This window comes from Lupinus angustifolius, unplaced genomic scaffold, assembly GCF_001865875.1.
Source record: "Lupinus angustifolius cultivar Tanjil unplaced genomic scaffold, LupAngTanjil_v1.0 Scaffold_79_31, whole genome shotgun sequence".
Classification (NCBI taxonomy): domain Eukaryota; kingdom Viridiplantae; phylum Streptophyta; class Magnoliopsida; order Fabales; family Fabaceae; genus Lupinus; species Lupinus angustifolius.
The window spans coordinates 17273-39923 of NW_017723767.1; the positions used below are offsets into that span (position 1 = coordinate 17273).

Consider the following 22651-nt stretch of genomic DNA (forward strand, 5'->3'; position numbering starts at 1 on the left):
ATAGGCCAACCGTTTGGGTATCCACTTATTAAAGCTCATATATGTTATCAGTTTCAAAAGCTTTATGGGTTGTTAATAATTAGATCACTTGTTTTGTAACCCAAAATAAATAGCTGATATAATTGTATTAAATATATGATGTCCACCTTAATTAGAAATTATGAATTTCTAACATAAATTGCCAAAACTTCTTATGGTTTTTAGAATTATATTATTATAAAAGGAATTTAATTATCTTAAATGAAGTGATTTTGATTATTTTTGAGTTGTGGGCCAATGATAAATTGTTGTAGTATTGGTTTTTAAAATATATTTATACTATACCCTAACTAAATAATAAAATAGACTACTACATGTGTTTTTTACATATGTAATTATGTATGTTATTTTTATAAATTGTTGACCAAGTCTAGATTTGTCGTTAGTTTTATATAAAGTAGAATTTGATTTGTTGTCTTGATTGTTATTGGCATGCTATGAGAAAAAATTCCAAAGTTGAAGGAAATGACGGTCATCTAGTTTGTTTGTTGGACAATGAGCTTACGTTAACCCGGGTGAGGGAGAAGACCATTGTGGTCTTAGAGTATTTCATTGAAGTCCTTCTCTCTGTTTCCCTCAAAATTTGGAGAGTCTTACAGATTAGGAGCTCCCATGAAAACTTATTTTCCATGTAAGAGTCCTTAACCTTTTTCAAGATGATGTATAACATCTTAGATATTTTATTGTACTAGAAATATATGTGTATGAATTTGTTTTTATACACCATAATGTGAAATACTCGCTTATGGTATTATGTCGTCATGAAAGGTTGCTAAATATTTCTATTTGTATGCATGTAAGTATTTGTGATAAAATTGATAATTGATTAATGTGCTAAATGATTGTGACAATGTTGTAATTTTTAAATATCCCAATTGTGATCATTATTCGTAGGTGGGATAGTCCAGTGAAGGTCCGAGTTCATTATTCATATGACCATGATAGTCTTACATGCAAACTAAGCGGTCTTTGACACCCTCTTGCGCATTTCATGATCGATAGAGAGGAATCCTTAAACGGACTGGGCTCATCATGTAAGCACCTCATATAGAGGTACTGGACAACAATTGATATTGTTACTTGTCGTTGTTAAGGATATATGTACTCGCAGTTGCTTTCTAGGATCTTGGCCTTCGGTCATTTTGATGGAGATTGGTTGGTTGAATTGCATAAACATTGCATGAAAGATATATTAATTAAGGATTTGAATATCCTATTGTATAAGACACTCACTTCATGGATCATTTGCATATGCTTGACATTGTTTGGTTATAGTTGTGTTATAGAGTGTCTATCTTAAATATTATTTCTCTACATAATTCTACACTACAGTCGCTGTAGTTGGTTCTAACTCCCTTTTCTGTATCTTTTCTTTTGTCTATATTATATATATGAGCAGGTTTGTTGCAGTTTCACTTTGAATATCTATTGATGGAAGTGTAGACTAGAAAAACTTGGTTTGTGTATTTGTTAAGTATTTTGTCTATGTTTGGATTATTGGCTCTAGTCTATGAAAACCCCATTGGTCTTTCAAACTTATTTTTGTATAAGTCATATTTTATGAAAATATTATGAAGGATTCTTTTTGTACATATGTTGTCATAATTAGTATGTTGATAAGATTAAATAAATTATTTTTTAAAGTTCCATATTTAAAAAAGGATAATTATATTTATGGTTGAGTTTTGAGGTTGATGGTAATGCCTCGTTTTTTGGATAAAATTAATAATGATTGTTTCCTCATCTTGAACTTGTGAGTCGAAATGCTTTAAATATATTCTAATTTTCTAACATATTGAGTTATCTTATTGAAAACCTTCTTTAAATTTACATCATATTTTCAATAATAAAGCATTAAGTTTTTAGTTGCAAAAACAGGGTGTTATAACGTTTGGGCATGAACTTGGACGTGTGGTTGGCCAAGTCAACACACGTGTGGCACGCGTGTGACTGAGTCAGCACACTGTTGGAGAGTTATGGTGAGTAAATGATATGGCCATTGGGAATGTGGATCATGTGGTCATTAGATCATGTGACCATTGGGGATGCATCTCTCATCTAGGTCGTCGGATGAAGGTGGTCGTTGGAGGCCTCAAGCAATAAATAGAGGCATCCTCCCTTCATATTTTCTTTTCCAAAGTTGAGTAGCTCTTACTCAACGTCTTCTTTCTCTCTCATACTCTCAACTGAAGTATTTACGACAAACTTCTCTCTCTTTCTTTCTGTGGCACTAAGAATTGGCGCAGACAGCCAAATTGTAGGAATTTCGATAACTGACACTAGTAGTCGGATTGTAGGAAACGAATTAGCACGCTTAGCCATATTGTGGGTGTATTCGAGATTGATTCTTATAATTTAGTAAGAAATCGAATAACAGAGAATTGAGTTGTTTTATCCTAGGGACGGCGTGTTTTATAGTCTGCTTGCATATTTTTGCAGTACCACAAAATGTCTTAAAGAGAGTGACATAGTCGTGACTCAACCAGTAAGTATTATTTTGTGTCATTCAGAATTGTTGCAAACTACGGTAATGACAATTTTTTTTCATGTGCATTTTATTTTGGCAAGTATGATACGATAAATTTTCACTAGTTATATACGATATTTTTCAATTTTGATCGATTTAATTACATGTCAGATATAATTGTCATATCATACCATTATGATTACCAATAACTATAGTACCATAAAATATTGATAAAATGTTTTATTTGGAGTGGTGAAATTATTGTATTTGAAATTGTTTGTTTTAATTAAGGGGAAAGAGTCTATTAATTTTCCACTACCATTTTTCTTTTCATGAATGGTAACTAAGTACTCTAAATATGTAATGACTTTGGTTGAGAAGTGCCACAATTAATCAACAAATTCAGTTAATAAATAACTTAAAGATATTGTTTAAGGATATATAAAATAAGTAATTGAGTATCCCTTAAATATTTTTTCTATGTTAAGTTTAACATTTTTCTATATCTTAAACACAATTTTTCAATACAAAATTTAACCTCTTACTATTTAAACAATACTATTAATGGACATTCCTTAAATAATTCCTTAAATAATTATTTTGTATTTTTGTGCACCCTTTTTGACTATGTTGCATGTCACGTGCATTCTTACTTGAAAGTCTTGTACTTCAAGTTCAATTGAATTCATAGTTATAAATGTCATACCATATTGTTAATTCAATCGAAAAATGGATCTTTATACTAATATGATATCAGACTTACAATTAAATTGAAAAATACTAAACAAAATCGACTAAACTATATTGTACTGTACCAGTCAGAGTTAGTTTGCTTACGAATAAGGTTCATATTTTTCAAAATTGTACATTAAGGATTCAAATATTGACTTTGATACTTGTTTGTAAGATGATAGTTTATTAAATCATTTTCATAATTGAGCTATATATTACAAATAATAATGTCTATATCTATAAACTTATTATATTTATTATAATAATATAATTTTACCAACATGACATTTAATTAGAGAATTATTGGTTGAACCTCAATATTATTATATATTCTACCCAATATAAATTGGATAACTAATACTGTATTAATAATGGTGAATAAATCGATTGGGAGAAAAACTTCAAGTGAATAAAGTAGAGTATATAAGCCCGAAATAAAAGTGAGCTAACGTTAACTCAATATTAGGGTGAGATTCCAATTTCAAACTCTTTTCATTTGTAGATACGGTCAAATAAGTTTAACCTCCGAAAAAGAGATAAGTTTAACATAAGCAGTTACGCTGAAGCATTAAAACGCGAGAAAAGAAAGATACAAGAAGCTATTGAATGCTTGCATCTAAATAAATAAAAAGTAGATATAATAAATATTTATTTAGTTATCTATTATTATATAATTAATTGAAGTATTTAAGTACATATAATTTAAATTCAAAATTTTAAATCATTTATTTTAATGTTTTGTTTATAATTGAACATGTAATAATTTGTTTGTTTATTTATGTTATTTTACTATTTTTTGCGGCTTTTAATTTTTTTCTTGAAAATGCAATTAAATCTCATAGGTTTATAATATTCTTCTACTATTATCGGTATACATTATTAAAAATATATAATATGTAAATAATTTATATAGATGTCTAACAATCTCAAGCAGGAATGATTTATACATCAAAACTAAAATTCAATATAACAATATAATAAAGTCTTTTGTTGGGTAAAATGTAAATTTTTATAATTTTAAAGGATAAAATTAGTACGCAAATTACTGAAAGTTAATTTCAGTTTCTAAGCATTAATTCAAGTATTTTATGGAAAATAGTTTTTTAACTAGAAGCATATATGTTGTCCCATATGATATGTCACTTTGTGTACCACTAATTATGATTTGTTGAAAAATATATTTAAGTTAAAAATTAATAATTAAATATTTTTCTGATCAATTATACGTAGTGATACTATTTTTGAGACAGAAGATATTCTCCCTTTTCAACTGGCACAAGCTCATCTTTTAAAAGCTACAAACTTCTTCAATTTTTGTTTACCAAACAACTTTAGTAGCTTATTGATCATGTGAAAATATGACAAACTACCAGTAGCTTACTATTTTATTTGTCCGATACACAATAAAAGAGTTTTTATAAGAGTTTCTATAAACATCAATAATATAATATAAGAGTTTTTATATTATCATCATTCACTTACCATAATAAAAGTAATATATGAATGATGAAGGCATAGATATGCTTCTTATTAAGAATCCATAGATGTGCTTCTTTGCGCTGGAGGTGGGGCTGTGAAATACTATAACCAATCTCGTTTGACCATTAGCACAAATTCAATGACTTATTGCCGTAACTTTTGAACTTCAATAAATTGCTCAACAAAATCCCCAAATTTGACTAACTTATCTAAAAGTTTGTTGGCACAAGTGTGTTTAAGCAAAATGTAAAAATAAAATAAAAACCGTAAAAAGTTACAGCTTAGAAAAAATTTAAAGGGTTGAATATATTACTAATCCATGTGAAGGATATTTATTTTGATTCTGATCCCTGTAACTTTTTCTGTTGAAGTCTACATAAAATTGTTTATTTCTTATAATAATACTGTTTTCAATTTTGTACTTATAATGTATTTGAGATTTTTGATTTGATTTATCATATTCACATTTAAAAAACTCTAACTATCATTAGAGATTAAATTAAAAATAAACAAGTTATGGAGATTATATCTGAGATTTATTTTAAGTAACAAAATCAATAGAACTCAACCTCGGTTTTCAAAATCACATTGTTTAAACCAAACTTAAAGTTAAACTAAACTTATGTTGCATGAATATTTCAATGAAGATGGCGTACACATATCGAATACGTATTAGTACATGTACTCTTGGGTATTCATGAATAGTCATTTGGTGTGAATTGTTTTAAAACTATGTAATTTTGTATTTGTTATCCTTTTTCATCTTAACCACATCATAGTATTCAAACTCAGTAACATGATTAGTCTTTTATCCTCACATGTCAAGTGGTTTTGGGTCTCAACTTCTCACCCTAAAATCTTGCTTCAGGATTGACCTTGGTAGATGTAGCAAATGCTATTGCCCAAAACCTACAACGATAAGGGACCCATCTTAAATAAAATTACATTTAATTAAATACCTTTATTATTTTATTTATGTTATTAATGTTTTATTTTTATTAATAATATAATCATCATTTTATTATGTTCCATAATTTTATTTCATGTTAATTTGGTGAAAAAAGATAATAGAGAAAAAATACTTTAAACTTTAGAACTCTTCGAAATTAAAAAAATTTATAAATTAATAAGTTGTTCAAGTTTTACAGTCTAAATTTCATTTTTTTGGTTGTAATGTTGAAACACTTAAAATAGAGTGCTTGGTAGCTAGACAATTTCCTCAATCGCCATACAAAATAGTGTCTATGAAAAATATTTTTAACAAATTTAGGGCCTATATTTTATTTTTGAATTAGGCCTCAAATATATCATTACGGATAGTGTCTTGCCTCCTATGTTAATGCTAACTTTAATTATTTTTACTTAACTATTTTGGTGTACCTTAGATTTTTCAAAATAACTTATCTCACCCATATTTATCGGTACCGATATTGTACCTTTATTCATGCAACATTTTACTAAACCATAACAAATTATTTATCCTATGTTTTTTTGTTTTGTTTGCCAATTGTTAAAGATTAAAACACAACTCAAACATGTATATGAATTGTTAAAAACAGAAAATCGAAAAAGAAAAAATAACAAATTATTATTATCTATTTGCATGAATGAGTTTCATATTCCTTTTTAGGTGTGTCCCACCTAATAATAGTAAATGTCTTTCTAAGTGCTAAGTTTTAGTCTAGCGATAATTCGTTGTTATTTAATATAGTTTATTTGATTCTTCGTATTGATGTTCATAACTTTTGTTAGTTCAAAACTTAAAAAAAGTAGAGACGGACGGTTACTTGTTATTAAAAAATTTCTCCAAACAGATAATTAAAGTCATTAAATATTTCCAATTAACCAGCTACTTCTTCCTGACTCAACACCTTTATTGGATTTGAATATATCACTGCAAGCCAAAACAATTAAACTCTATCTCTAATTTTAACTGAAAAACTTGATTTTCTACTTTTTCTGCTCACAATCTCCCAACAATGCTATATTTTCTCTGAGGTTGTGATCAAAGAATTAGAGTAAAAAACATGGCAATGATGAATCTTCATATCAAAATCAAGGTAAACCAATGTTCATTTCACTATTCTACTGTTACATTGAACTTCTTTGAAATTAATTATAAAGTAGAAACATGTTATTGCATGTTCATTTCAGCATCAACTTTGTAATTTTCTTTCATGTCATATATGTTTGGTTTGGTCTAATTCCCTTCAAAGTTCAAACTAAATTTCTGGCTATGCCTCTTATACTAAAAATGCAAAGGTCTAAACTCTAAAGATAAGGTTACTTGAAAACAAAAAAACGTATGACCTGAGATATTTTTTGAAGAGTTGATGATTGAAAATGAATGGTGGATGCCGGATTGATAGTGTATAAACTTCATACATATTTTTTTCTCATTTCTAAATGGTTATTCATATCAAGAACTAGTTATTTACAGAAAAAGCTAATATCTCTATTGGTTGGAACATGGAACAGAAATTCAGATTGAAAAGCTTTTTATTAGGAAATGGAGGCAGAAAGAGAAATCATTGGATTGCAAAGAAGCCTTCATGGATGATGCCAATAACACATGGTTATCATGTGGTTGAGCATAATGTAATAAATGATGATTCTGATGACTCAGACTTTGATTCAGTTGTGATTCAGAGAGAGCAAATGGACCAAACAGAACTTTGGTATTTTGGAATCTTTGATGCTGTAATTGTAGATGGGGTTACCAAGTTCTTGCAATCTCATTTCTTTGACAAGAAGCTCAAAGAGGTAATCAATCAATATTCTGTTAATTTGTGTCTATTTTTAAATTGCAATTGCGGTTACGATTGCGACAACTATTACGAAACAATGAAATTTCTAGATATTTCTCATTAATTTACGAAGGCATGAAAAGCATTATTTATAGTGTAAACTAACTAGCTAGCTAGCTAACAAAATAATAAACTCATGTTGTAAAACAATTCAACATGTGTTAAATGTGTAAAATGCGATAGCCTTCTTCTCCAATAGTCCCCCTCATGCGATAGCCTTCTTCTCCAATAGTCCCCCTCAAGCTGGAGGGTAAATGTCAATTGACTCCAACTTGATTATTCGATTTGATATCATGACAATACAATAGATCGGAATTTCGATTCTAACATAATGGAATTTCTCAATCACTTGATCTTGTTGTTGATATTATTTTGTCATTTCTTCCATTTGTCAATGTAAAAGAAATGTACATTTGAGATTGAAACCCCCCTTTGAAGTGGAGCCTTTTGTTTACGAGTTCTTGAAGAACTTCGATTGTTCTTGATTGATCTACCATTTGTCTTCACTTGTCCATCATGCTTCCTCTTTAAAGGCTCCTAAGATTATAACAGTGTCTTCATAAAATTTCTTATCCAAATGCCACCAAACTTTAATTCTGCGGCCAATTAGATCTTCACCATCACTTTCACCTTACTTTGCTATGCAGTTAGCCAATCCTCCAATGCTTTTTCCTTTCACCTTTTTTAGTAAACTCTCTTAATGAAGGGTAATAAAGTTTGGGTTGCATCCTCTCTTATGTTTTCTGCTATCTTCAAACAATTGTTGGTTGATTTTGTAGTTTTCTCAGCCTTACAAACAGCATAACCCTCTGATTCTTGCACTGATTGATTCTCTAATCCACCCTCCAATTCTTGTACTGATTGATTCTCTAATCCACTTGAGTCATGGAAAGCATTCTTATACCATGCAATGTGCACTCCAGCCAGAGAAAGAATTGATATGCATTGCAAGCAGAAAGAGATGTAACGAGTTGAAGAGGAAAATAATAATTTTAGAGAATGCATAGCAGTGACTAAAGTCTTCAGAATGAATGCTCTGATATCATATTGCAAAAATAATACGGAAGCGTGCAATGAAATTTGTAGATATTTCTCATTGATTTATGAAGGCATGAAAAGCCTTATTTACCGTGTAAACTAACTATCTAACTAACTAGCTAACAAACTAATAAACACACGTTGTAAGTGTTAAATGTATAAAATATGTAAAATGTGGTACCTTTCTTCTCCAATAACAACAGTTTCAGTTACTACGATTATGGTCATTGCGGTTGCTGCGACGCAAGTTATGGTGTGAATTATTTTGTGATTAAAAAAATTTTGAATCCAATGCGATCTGAATCCAATGCAATGTGATATAGTTATAATGTGACTTATAGTTATATCACATTATAAATTTGAATCCAATGCGATCTGATACGATTACGTTGTGGCCACATCATTGTAATTCGGAGTCACATTATAACTACAATGTGATTCTCTATATCACATTATAACTGCAAGAATTGGAGGGTGAATTATGGCGATCACTGCAGCCACAATATTGTGGGGGCATTAGGTGATGCAGTGGGCGCAATTTAAATAACTGTTATCTACTTTCTTGAACCAAATTTAAGTATTTTGTGCTAAAATTATTTCGACTATTTTACGTTTGGATTATGTATTAGTCTCATATGAGGAGAAAAACCATAGAAACACTGAAGAAAGCTTACTTGAGTGCAAAGACAAAGACTAGAGAAGAAAATGAATCAAAGGAAACATGCAGAATGGGTTCAACATCTGTAATGGTGATAAATGGAGAAAAACTGGTGATAGCCAACATGGGAGATTACAGAACTATTTTCTGCAGAAATGGGATAGCTCATCATATAACTGGCACTCACAAACAATCAACCAAAAGACATTGGTATCACAAACTCTTTGCAGGTATATCAATTACTCATATCTTGTTGTAATTACTAGAATGACTATGTTTGTTTATTTTAGTGGGGGAAAGCAATATTAACTTCTTTTTTTGTACTACCAAAGGTATCTTCTCTTTTAGCGAGACCTTAGATCACTTCTTTTAGCTAAGAAGCAAGTATACAGTTATTTAGAACTCACTTGTTAATCCAGTAAAATTGATGCACTAGCATCTTCTTTTCCTTATTTTTCATCCCCTTTTATCTATGTCATTGTTGTTTTATGTTTTCGTTCCTTAATCTATGTGTGCCCACATCTTTTAATTCACACATCTCATAATGGATGTTATACATTTGAACAAAAGGTCCAAGGCATTCGAAAGGCTCAGAACTTGTTGTGGGAAGTGAAAGGATTGACTCTGATACTGAGTTTTTGATCTTAGCCAGCAATGGCATATGGGAGGTAAGCCCCAACTTTAGATGTTATAGTAACATTTAGTACTCAATACTTATTAGAATATTTTCCAGATCCCACTAAGTGGGAGCCTCGTGCATTTGGTCGTCTTTTTCTTTTTTATTTACTAGAATGGTTTCTTAAAAATAGAGAACGAAACTGAATTAGTAGCTCATGAATCTCTATATATGGCAGGTGATGAAGAATCAAGAGGCTGTGAATCTTATTAGGCACATAGAGGATCCACAAGAAGCAGCTGAGTGCTTGGCAAAGGAAGCTTTGATTAGGATGAGCAAAAGCAATATCTCATGCTTAATAATTCGCTTGGACTAATTCCTCTCTTCAACCTTTCTTAGATGCAACTCATACCAAACCAAAGCTTATTACAGAAGTTGTAACCAACAAAGTTACTACTCATTCTTGAAGATTGGAATGTGGTGTATGAAGTGTTCAAATCTACCATTAGAATATTTAGGTGCCTAGTAGATTCATCAGCTTGTGTTGATGGTAATGTTTATTTCTTTTGGAATTATTAGATGTGATTCGCATTGAGACTTAGAAATTTTATTCATACATTCTATCTCTCTGTTCCTGAATTGCACCCACAGCTCCAGCATCTCTGCAGTTCATGCTGCTTTTAAAGTTAAGGGAAAAAAATTTAAACCATGCTACCTTCATTTTTCCACAGCTTCACTAGTGATTAATTATAGTAAGAAGCCCCACTTCTTATTTAGTTCACTACTTAAAACCTTACCTTCTATATCTCCTCCTACTTCAGCTTATGCTTGTGGAGTTTTAAATGTAATGTTTTAAATTGATATATTCCCTTTACCGCATGTCATTGCTGAGACTTCATAAACCTGGTCGTAATTATTGTTGCATGGTGTAATTAATTTAAAACACTTGTTTAATAATTTAACCAACTTGCTACAATAGAATGAGGAAACAGGATACTAGTGCAGCATCAAATTCCCCAACATGAAATAAAGATTTATACACAAGCCTTTATTTCTATTACTTATATTTAAAATTTAATAATTATTAAATATGAATCATAGATAATAATATAAAAAAACTTATAAATGTATAAATATTTTTCTCCTATTTTTATAGCAAGAGAATGTTCTCAAACTCACCCAAATGCTGCGAAAATTAGAACAATTACAAGTATCACTTTTACCTCTTAAATAAGGCCCTCAAAGTCACTCAAATGCATAATCAGGAATTTTACTTTAGGATGGAATGTTTAATAGATTCAAAATTAATATTTTGTCAAACCAAATTTAAAAATAGAAGTCAACCCTTGAGAAAAGAATACATGCCTCAGTTTAGTCCATAAGAAACAAAAAGTTACATTTTCATCCCTCAGGATGAAAAATATTGAAGATGTTAGTCCCTTGATTAACTAGGAATTGTTAAACTTAACCAAAACGTCCAAGTGAAATGGAAATTATTTGTAGAATTGGAAGTTGAACTTTGAATGAAATTAGCGTTTGGTACATTATTTTTGTATCAGCATAATCTAACAACACTTATAAAGCTTATAACAAGAATTAAATTTGATCCTAAAATAACAAAACAATAATAAAGAATGTAAATAAATTTTGAAGTATAACAGTAATGTGAACTTCCGTTGATGTATTCAATTTGATCAATTGCAACCACTGTCTACTAAAATCAATAAAGAACTTGTAACATTTGCGGGTTTTGATTGATGCGTGTGGTATAAGTTGTAATTTGGAGGAAGATGCAGCACATCTTTTCTTACATTGTTTTGATCTAGCAAATATGTGTTGTGCATTATATTATCCGCTTTCTTTTCTATTTGACCGTAAAATATATACATTGACACAGTGTAAAGATTTATACACATGTACTTTATCATTTATCATTCATTTGGATTACGTTTTCTGAAAAGTCAACAATAATAAAAAATCAATAATGATGATACAATGACAGTGTATAAAACTCATACACTATCAGTATATACATCAATTTCTCTTTCTATTTAGCTAGTTAGCTAGCCTTTTTATTTAGTTTGTTAGGTTGAGTTTCTTCTTGTAATGTTTGAATAAAATTATGGTTCTTGTGTAAACTCATTCAACAATTTAATTTCAATCAGTGAGATTCATTCCTCATTTCTTCCCTTAATCTCTGAATTTCAATATAGTATCTAAGCAAAATTCATTCTTCTTTGGCATCCCAATAATGGGATTGTCACAAACTCTCAATTACAATAGCCATTCTCATACCTATCCCCAATGGTACTGTTCCAACTTATGGTGGCTGAGGTAATTTAAGATCTGATATCACTCCGAGAAGCTAACTGACAGTACTATCTTCATATGCAACAACTATTCTCAATCTTTTCTAAATTTCAGCAGCAAAATTAGCTTTGCTGTATTCAACTTCTCATTTCATCTTGATATTTTTTAAGCAAGTATTGCTCTTGTTATTCTTGAATAGTAATATTATTTGATTTTCTTTTTTCTTCTTTCTATTGTGTTGGTTCTCAATGAATAACTAGGAACGGCAACATGGCAGATCGGGGTCAGATTTGTGTTTACCCAACCCCGAACTCGAAATCCAAAACCTAAACCCGAACTCGAATTAAGCGTGATTGAAAACAATGATATCATCCTCGAACCCAATAGGAATCCGCCCAAAACATATATTTATATATATGGGTTCTATATATATGTCAAATTTCTATATATAGGTTTTATATATGTATTTATGTGTAATTTTATAATTTTATAGGTATTAATCAGGTTTGGAGTGGGTTTGGGGTGGGGTATCAACTGTACCAAACCCGAACATGAACTCGGGTAAAACCCAAATCAAATCACATCGGGTTTTCCCCATTAAATTCGTGCTAAGTTCGGGCTGGTATGTACGGGTTTGGTTTTCATTATCATCCCTATAAACAACATCATTACTTTCAATTTTCACTATTCACTCTCCTAACACAACCTTTCCAGTTTCAGGTGCTATATATTGAAGAAATTATTCTATTTCTTCTATTAATTCTCCTAGCATAACCTTCCTAGTTCCATGTGCTATATTTTGAATAATAATCCCATTTCTTGAAAAATTCTTTGAAACCCTAATGACTCCTCTTTACTTTTACTACAACATATCTCTCTCATTTTTTGTTATATTAAGGTTCAAGGGTATTGTGTTGTGTGCTACATTATCTTGCTACTACTACTATACTAATTTCTTATGCTGCTACATCACATTTGTGGGTCGTCTAGAGAGCACCCATGGTTCTAGGTGCATCGTTAGGGTAGCTAGCCTTGAGAGCCTAGTGTTTTAAATTATGGTAGCGGTCACGACAACAGTCATTATTGTGGTTATTGTGATTGCTCAATGTGGTGGTTGTGATGTAGATTGCAGCCGTTGCGATGTAAATTATTTGTGATTAAAAAAATATTTTTGAATTTCATGCGGTCCGATGTGCTTTGATGTATCCCAAATGTAGTCCAATACAGTTGTGCTACAGCCTGATGCAGCCGCATCATTGTGATTTAATATCATACAATTGCGGTGGGATACAGTTATGGTGATTACCATTGTAAAAGTGTCTTAAAACTCAGAAAACTTAAAGGAAATGTAATGAGAGAAAGTGTATTTTATTGAATCTATTTAATTGAGTTACAATAATGAAGTCAATCTCTTTATACAACACATGGAATGTTTTCCAAAGAAGAAACTATAGGAGGTGACGTGTTCAATAAGTCACCTCCTCTAACTAACCAAAACTATAACTGCTACAAGTAGTTACAAATAGGAAAAGCTACAATTGTAAGATCACTTAACAAAATAAACTAACAACTAATTGAGTAAGACTTTAATTCTTATTCTCTAATATCCCCCGAAACAGAGGGTGGCTGATTAGTGATGATAAATCATCTACTTTGAGTTGTTTCCTTATAGATAGAAACCTTGTAATGGCCAAGGGCTTGGTAAGAATATCTATTTTCTAAAACTCGGAACTGATGTGTTTTAGTAGGAGAGTTTTGCCTGAATTTATCTCTCGCAAAGAAGATATTTATCTCTGTGTTTAGTGTGAAGAAGATCTTGCACCTGACCTTGACACAATTTTGATGAAGACACCAACATCATATAAGAGAAGAAAAGGAAAATACTTATGAAGACAATGAAGATAAAGCTTCAAGGATTTAGAATCTAAAGTCTTTAGGTACTTCTATCCTTATACTCTATTATATACAAATAGTAGTAATGCTCAAAAGTATTTTAAAAGAAAATTGAAAACCATAAGTATAAATGAAAAACAATTTTCAAAATACTATGTAAGAGGTTACTGGATCTAAGTAACAGGTTATTGTGACTACGTAACATGTTACCAAAACTAAGTAACATGTTACATGAGTGAGAAACGAGTTATCTAATAAAGGTTGATCACGGTAATCGATTACACCATTTTGAGTAACCGATTACACAATACGGTAAACAATTACTCTGTTGGACAGAACATTTGTGTAATCGATTACAGCCTGTGAAAATCAATTACTCAGTTGGACAAAATGTTTGGGTAATCGATTACTGAGAGGCATTGTAACAGTTTTCAGATTCAAACTACACAGCTTTCACCCTCAATGAAATGGTTTCATTCCAATTGAATCCTACCTTTTCATAGAGGTATTATGGTTGATTGTAAAGCCTATTTAAAGGCATTGAAACTCATAATTCATAACATATAACTCACACACACAATCTAAAGTTTTTTGAAATACTTGCTCTGCACTTTTTACAACTTGTTCTTAACTTTCAGAATTTATTTTTTGAAGTTGCCTTAAGTGTTGTTTCAAAGTTATTCAAACCTTCTGAGCATTAGTACTAAAGTGGATAAAGAGAAATTGGATTTCAAGAGTTCATAGTTTCAAATCTTGTAAAGGCAATCCTTGCCATAGTTAAAGTTTTCTTCATTCAAAGTGTCGAATTACTTTCTTTCACAATGGTGTGATAAGAAAGGGGATAAAGTCACTTGGAAATGCTGTTTTCCAAAGAGTGATATAGGTATTAGAGAGTAAGGTACATGGAAATCTCGGGGTGAGAATTTGTCATTGCTACTCTTAATATCTAGTGAAGAAATCTCTTGTGTTGCAAGAGTACTAGATGTAGCCTTCGGTGGACAAGAAGGCGAACCAATATAAAATCTCTGAGTACTCTCTTCTCCCTTAACTCCTTAAATTTACTTGATATTTTCTGTATAACTTTTCCGCTGCTATTAACTCTTGAATTTTGCAGAAAAATATGTCATACTTTTTAAACAACTAATTCACCTCCTCCCCCTCTTAGTTGCCATCTCAGTCTTACATTTAGTCCTGTTATGGAGAATAGGATTGTGAGCCATAGCTACTGTACTTAGATTATCACACAGAATGAGAGGAGTTTGATGAAGGACTCTGAGTTCTAAGAGAAGGGATTCAACCCAAATCATTTCTTGAGCAACTAGGGCAAGACTCTTATATTCAGCTTCAGTGTTGGCTCTAGATACATTTTGTTGCTTATTTGACCACCAAGTTATGATATTTGCTCCCACAGAAAGACAAGCACCTAAGGTGGACTTCCTATCATCAGGATTAGTAGCCCAATCTACATCACATAGGGTTGTGAGAGTAAAAGGTATAGAAGGAGCAGAATAGGCTTACTTAAGATGTATAACATAAGCAATTGTTTCTTTTAGATACCTAAGTATTCTTTTGACTACCACCCAATGATGATCAAGATGATCACTCATATACTGACAAACCTTGTTAGCACTAAAGGTCAAATCAGGTCTAGTAATTGTTGCATATTGAAGTGCTCCAACTATTGACGTAAACAAAGAAGGATTATCAAAGGGTTTTGATCCACTTTTAGATGACTTGAAAGTTCTAGCCATAGGCGTTATACTAGGTTTGGCATTGTTCATATTAGCCTAATTAATCGAATCTTTAGCATACTTGTGTTTGGATAGGCATAAAGACCCATCTGGAAGGTGTTTTACCTTAATTCCTAGAATATAATCTAGCTTTTCTAGATTCTTGAGAGCAAAGGTCGAGATGAGCTTGTTAATAAGATAGGAAACCTCTAAACTGGATGAACCAGTAATGATAATGTCATCTATATATACTAAGACAAACATTTGATCAGAACCAATTAGGGAGATGAATAGTGAATTGTCACATCTGTTGTTTTTAAAGCCTAGTTGCACAAGAGTACCCTTAAGCTTCTCAAACCATTATCTAGGGGCTTGCTTGAGCCCATATAGAGCCTTTTGAAGCTTACATACAATGGCTTTATCACCAATATAAAACCCAACAGATTGTATCATGTATACTTCTTCATTCAACACTTCATTTAGAAAAGCATTTTTTATATCAAGTTGTTGAGCAGTCTAATCATATGTAATTGCCAATGTGAGCAGAATTCTAATAATAACATGTTTGACTACAGGTTAAAAGGTTTCATTATAGTCAATACCTTGTTGATGAAATCCCTTTGCAACTAATCTGACTTTGTATCTATTAATTGAGCCATCAAGGTTTTCTTTAACCTTGAAAACCCACTTACTCCTAATTGCTTTCTTGTGAGGAGGAAGAGGAACAAGGGACCAAGTTCCAAACTTGAGGAGAGCATCATACTCTTCTTGCATACAATTTTTTTCAAACAGGACTAAGAAAAACGTATTTTGTAGTAGAAGGTTCATTATGAACAAGAAAGAGACTAGCCAGACTAATTCCTCACTTGGACCTAGTAATCATGGGATGAGTGGAAGAAGGGAAAAGTGGTGAAGGATTAGAGGAAGAACTAGCAGGACTTAAGGATAACGAAGAAATTGCCACATTGTTGGCAAAACTTGACTAGGAGGAGCCTGAAATAGTATAGGAGTTATTGGAAAGATGACCATTAATTTGACCAATATTGTGATTGGAGAGTTGACCATTAGTGTAGTATGTTGGATATGGAAAAATAGTATTGTTAGGAGAACTAAGAGGAAAACTAGTGATGATACATGGACTAGGGTGTGAACTAGAATCAGATGAATTGAGGACATATAGATGCATTGTGTTTGAGGACTAAAAAGGAAAAATAGATTCATTGAATGTAACATCTCTTGAGATGTATAACCTGCCTTCCTTAGACATACACTTGTACCCTTTTATGAATTGAGGAATACCCTAAAAATGTGCACTCAACAGACTTATATTAAAGTTTATGTGTATTGTATGGTCTAAGTAAAGGAAAACAAGCACACCTAAAAACTCTTAGAACACTATAATCAGACACCTTGTCATATAGTAAGAAGAAAGGTTAGTTGTTGGTCAGTGTAGGGGATGGAAGTCTGTTTATCAAGAAAACAATAGTAGTGAATGCATATTCCCAAAAGGTTAAGGGTAGATGAGCATGAGCTAGTAAGGTTAACTCTGTTTCAACTATGTGTTTATGTTTCCTTTCAACAATACATTGTTGATGATGTGTGTGATGACATGAAAGTCTATGATTTATACCTACGGAGGTTACGAAAGAAGTACAAGGTCTAAAGTTACCCACCCCAATCAGTTTGGGCAGCATTAATTGTTAGGTATCAGTGGCCTAGACACACTTAGAAGGGGGGTTTGAATAGGTGTAGTGATTATCAATTACCGCTTCTCACACCAAAACTCAGTTCTGTAAAACAGCTCAGGTAATCGATTAACTAGTGGGCTTAATCGATTAACTCGCAACAGAAACAGAATTATTAGATCAGCTTTTTGCACAGTTATTTACTAACAGATAAGCAAAGATACAGCAGATATTTTTATGCAATATTAACAAGGATATAGCAAGGTATTAGTATGCAAAATATCAACTTCAAACACAAATTAAAACAGTGATTATTTATAAAAGAGATTGAGATAGAACAGCTTGCACAAATGGATTTTTATCCTAGTTTGTTTGCGGGTCCACTTGCAAACTACATCCAGGCCTCTCCTTCTGATCTTAGGAGATTTCTCTTCACTATATTGAACACATTGTATTGTCACATACACCAATTCAATTACAAGACTCTGGACGCTTCTTTCTTGAATTTCAAGAACCTCTAATCCTTGGTTTGACTATCCCTATCGCCTGAGAAAACCTTTCTCGAAAGTCAGAAGAGTTATTTGGTTAAAATAAACTATAATTAATCAATTAATTTTTGGCGTTTAATTAATCAACCAGTTGTAAGAAAATTGCACAAATGCTCATTTTAAATAATTTAATCGATTAAAACCAGTACTTAATCGATTAAATTGACAGCAGAGGGGTCGAGGTTCACAGTGTTTCATCTTGGTCATCCTCATCAGAGGGGTCGAGGTTCACAGTGTTGAAATCCTCTTGGTATTGCCATGTGTTGCCATACATGTAGATGTCCAACTTGTGAATCAAGCACTCACCAATCAAATGATCTTTATCAGAACATTCCACAATTATAGTATCAGAAACATCAACATGCAAATAGTCAATAATATGCAAGATGAAAATACTATAGGGAAGCAACTTTGATTGTGATGTAAAGACACTGTACATGACCTTCAGGATCTCTTCAGGCCAATTAATCATCACATTCTCCTTGACGACATACATGAACCTCAAATTATTTACGGTAGGTTGTGCATGATTTGTGTTCCTTTGAATCAGAATGTATGCGATCAGATAGTGCATGAGCCTATTCTCTACAGACAATGACCCAACTTTTGTCAATTCACCATGAACATACAATTGAGGTCTCCTCAAACATGACTTATACACTTCAGCAGCATCAAAAGAATTGTTAACCCAATCACAGTTTTCCAAACTAGCACCATTACATGATAATCCACCCACATTCATGAATATTTCATCATTTAGCTCAAATAATTTTCCAGTTATCATAGACCAATACTTCCAATTGGCATAATATTCCCTAACTAGAGGAGGGTAGATATTACCTTTCAATTCCAAAAAAGGGATAGCCCCTTGTGCTTGCATGCCATGTAGAAAATCAAAGTTCTATTCCGCTAATCAAGTCAGATTGGCATATCTTATGTATGTAGGTTTTCATCTCTGAAACTTGATCAACCGAGTCTCTTTCAAAATCAAAGAATAATACGAGTCTCCACGGTCCTGCCTTACCTGTTGGTTCGAGAGTACGGATTTTGGAGCACGTGGTGGACGTTGAGCAGTTGTCTTAATCCTTTTTGCACAGCCTCTCTCCATTTTTAGGTGAAAGCCGAGCTAATTTGAAGGTTTAATGAAGGGTTTCACGGAAAACCTAACTTAGGGTTTTGGAATTGGGGGTAACCATATTTCTTAGAAATTAGTGATGGAGAAGAAGGTTTATGGAGTGGAATGGGGTTGGAGTACTCGGGTTTAGGCTAGGTTAAGGTTAAGGGATGATATTGAACTTGTTCCTCTGAGATTTGAGAGAAAATGGGGCGAGGGAGGTTTTGAAAAATGTCCATAAACACTTATGTTTCTATTTAACTGGTGTCGTTAATCGATTAACTACCAGACTTAATCGATTAAACTGAGTTAAAAATAAAAGGTTTTAAAAAATTGCACCCAGGTAATCGATTAACATAAGGCCTTAATCGATTAAATAGCATCAGATACAGCGTTTTGGATGTTTTAAAAGCATGCAAAGATTTCTAACTTTTAAAATGTAATATTGAGCAGTTACATATATACGTACGGAAAATCAAAGTTTTATTCTACTAACCAAGTTAAGTTTTATTCTTCTAAAATTAGCATAATATTTGAAGCATACACGACAAATAATCATGCAAGACAATAACATAAACTCAATCAAGATATTTTTCATCGAGGATTCCTAGTTCTCTTCGAAGAACATAGAAGGTATCTCGTGAGAGGGGCTTGGTGAAAATATCCGCTAATTGTTTAGAGGTTTCTACGAATTGTAGCACACAATCGCCTTTTTGAACATGATCACGTAAAAAATGATGCCTTATTGCAATATGCTTGGTTCTTGAATGAAAAACGAGATTCTTGGAAAGGTTGATGGCACTCGTATTATCGCACTTAATGGGGATCTTTTCTAGTTTAAGCCCAAAGTCCTTAAGTTGTTGCTTCATCCAAAGGATTTGGGCGCAACACACACCAACATCAATGTATTCCGCTTCTGTGGTGGACAAAGCAATACATGCTTGCTTTTTGCTATGACATGCCACTAAGGAATTTTACTATGACATGCCACTAAGGAACTGCCTAATAGGTGACAAGTCCCACTAGTGCTTTTTCGATCCAACTTACACCCAGCAAAGTCAGAATCAGAGTAACCTACCAAGGACACTGAGGCATCCCTAGGATTCCATAATCCCATATTTATTGTTCCTTTTAAATATCTCATGATGCGTTTAACAATAATATAATGTGAATCTTTAGGCAAAGCTTGAAATCTAGCACACATACAAACACTAAACATAATATCGGGGCGACTTGCAGTCAAATATAATAAAGAACCGATAATCCCATGATATTTGATTACCTCGATAGCTTTTCCCTTTTCATCTTTGTCTAGATAGCATGAGGACACCATAAGAGTAGATGCATCTTTACATTGCTCCATATCAAATTTCTTTAGTAATTCCTTGCAATATTTCGATTGATGAATGAAGATGTCACTTTCCATTTGTTTAATCTGAAGCCCAAGGAAGAAAGTTAGCTCACCCATCATCGACATCTCGAACTCGCCCTGCATCTTCTCAGAAAATTCCTTACAAAGGATGTCATTAGTAGATCCGAAGATTATATCATCAACATATATTTGAACAAGTAAAACATGATTATCTAATCTATGAATAAAGAGAGTGGTGTCGACCAAACCTCTTTCAAACCCTTTTTCTGATAGGAACGAACTCAATCTATCGTACTAGGCTCTGGGAGCCTGTTTCAGGCCATAAAGGGCCTTCTTGAGTTGATATACATGGTTCGGGTATTTGAAGTTTTCAAACCCTGGTGGATGGTCTACGTACACCTCCTCTTGAATATAGCCATTTAAAAATGCACTCTTAACATCCATTTGGAAGAGCTTAAAATTCATGATATATGCGAAAGATAATAACATCCTAATGGCCTCAAATCTGGCTACAGGAGCGTAGGTCTCATCATAGTCAATGTCCTCCTTCTGGTTGTAGCCTTTGGCCTCTAAGTGAGCCTTCTTTCTAACGATCAATCCAGATTCATCTAGCTTGTTACGAAATACCCATCTCGTACCAATTACTGGATGTTCTTTTGGTTTAGGGACCAAGTCCCACACATTATTACGCTCAAACTGGTTTAGTTATTCTTGCATAGCAATACCCCAGTGTACATCCTCGATGGCTTCATCGATGGTCTTTGGCTCAATCTGCGATACAAATGCTACGAAATTACAGAAATTACGTAAAGAACTACGGGTTACCATCCCCGTAGATAGGTCACCTATCACCTTGTCCAGTGGATGATCCTTTTTGGTCTTCCACGCAATCGGCATGTCCTGTTGCTCATCTTGATCTATTTGTTATGCATCTTCTTCTTGGATTTGGTTCATGTCCCTTGTATAAGCTTCTTCTAGCGCCCCTGAAACATCATCAGGAAAGACCTTTCTCTTCTCTTTTGGAGAAGATTCGTCAAAATGAACATAAACGAATTCTTCTACTTTCATGGAATACTTATTAAACACACGGAAAGCCTTACTATGTAATGAATACCCTAGAAATATGCCCTCATCAGCCTTCGAGTCAAAATTTCCCAAAATTTTTTTTCCATTATTCAAAATAAAACATTTGCACCCGAATGCATGAAGATGAGCAATATTCGGTTTTCGACCTTTTAAAATCTCATATGGGGTTTTCGAAAAAGTAGGTCTGAGAAGTATTCGATTCATTACATAACAGGTAGTGTGTACTGCATCAGCCCAGAAGTATTTGGGAACCTTGCTCTCATTTAGCATAGTCCTTGCGAGTTCCTCTAGAACTCTATTTTTCCTCTCAACAACTCCATTTTGTTGAGAAGTGCGGGGAGCCGAGAATTGATGCATGATGCCATGCTTATTACAAAATTTATTAAACTTATGATTTTCAAATTCTCTGCCATGGTCGGATCATATGTAAACAATTTTAAGGTTAGACTGGTTCTGAATTTGTTTGGCTAGTCATTTAAAAGATTTATATGCATCGCCATGCCAAAAATAGGGTCCATGTGAATCTAGAAAAATCATCAACAATTACCAAAGCGTAAAAACTTCCACGAACTCATGATTTGCGATGGTCCAAACAAGTCCATATGGAGAAGCTCCAAAGGTCTACTAGTGGATATCGCATTCTTTTTACGAAAAGAATTCTTTACTTGTTTACATTTTTAACACATGTCACAAGAATCCTGAGTTTTAAATCAAGGTTTGGCATACCAATAAACAAATTATTTTTAGATAATTTTTCTAGATGCTTCGCATGAATGTGAGCGACTCGTCTATGCTAAAGCCAGATGTCATCTTCTTTTGAAATAAAATATTTTGAGAAAAGAGAAGTGACATCCTCCAGGTTAACTATATAAATATTATTAACACGATAGCCGACAAACTTTACATTATTAGATAAAACGTCACGGATTATACAACAATCAGAATCAAATGACACACAATTACCGTTGTTGCAGAGTTGGCTAATACTGAAAAGATTATGTTCCAAACCTTCAACGTATAGAACGTTCTCGATTACAGCATGGTTGAGTTGCCAATTTTTCCGGTGCCTAGGATTTT

The 22651-nt window shown here is 32.6% G+C and overlaps 1 protein-coding gene and 1 long non-coding RNA gene across 2 annotated transcripts; one reads left to right on the forward strand and one right to left on the reverse strand.

Annotated features, from left to right (window-relative positions):
* Positions 1 to 993: 993 nt before the first annotated feature.
* LOC109339514 lies at positions 994 to 21900 on the reverse strand. The gene is made up of 3 exons (XR_002106669.1): positions 21890 to 21900; positions 10629 to 10633; positions 994 to 1330 (listed from the first exon to the last, which is right to left on the reverse strand). It is a non-coding gene; the product is annotated as an uncharacterized LOC109339514 (long non-coding RNA).
* Positions 6665 to 10368, forward strand: LOC109339513 (putative protein phosphatase 2C-like protein 44). Its single transcript, XM_019576968.1, has 5 exons — positions 6665 to 6777; positions 7196 to 7480; positions 9192 to 9450; positions 9791 to 9888; positions 10075 to 10368. The coding sequence occupies exons 1-5, from the start codon at positions 6745 to 6747 to the stop codon at positions 10210 to 10212; spliced, it is 813 nt and encodes a 270-aa protein (XP_019432513.1). The 5' UTR covers positions 6665 to 6744; the 3' UTR covers positions 10213 to 10368.
* Positions 21901 to 22651: the final 751 nt, after the last annotated feature.

Coding starts and splice junctions, on each gene's coding strand:
- LOC109339513 (XM_019576968.1), top strand. CDS start 6,745: ATGGCAATGATGAATCTTCATATCAAAATCAAG. Junction 7,481..9,191: donor TTGACAAGAAGCTCAAAGAG/GTAATCAATCAA, acceptor ATTATGTATTAG/TCTCATATGAGGAGAAAAAC. Junction 9,451..9,790: donor GTATCACAAACTCTTTGCAG/GTATATCAATTA, acceptor TTTGAACAAAAG/GTCCAAGGCATTCGAAAGGC.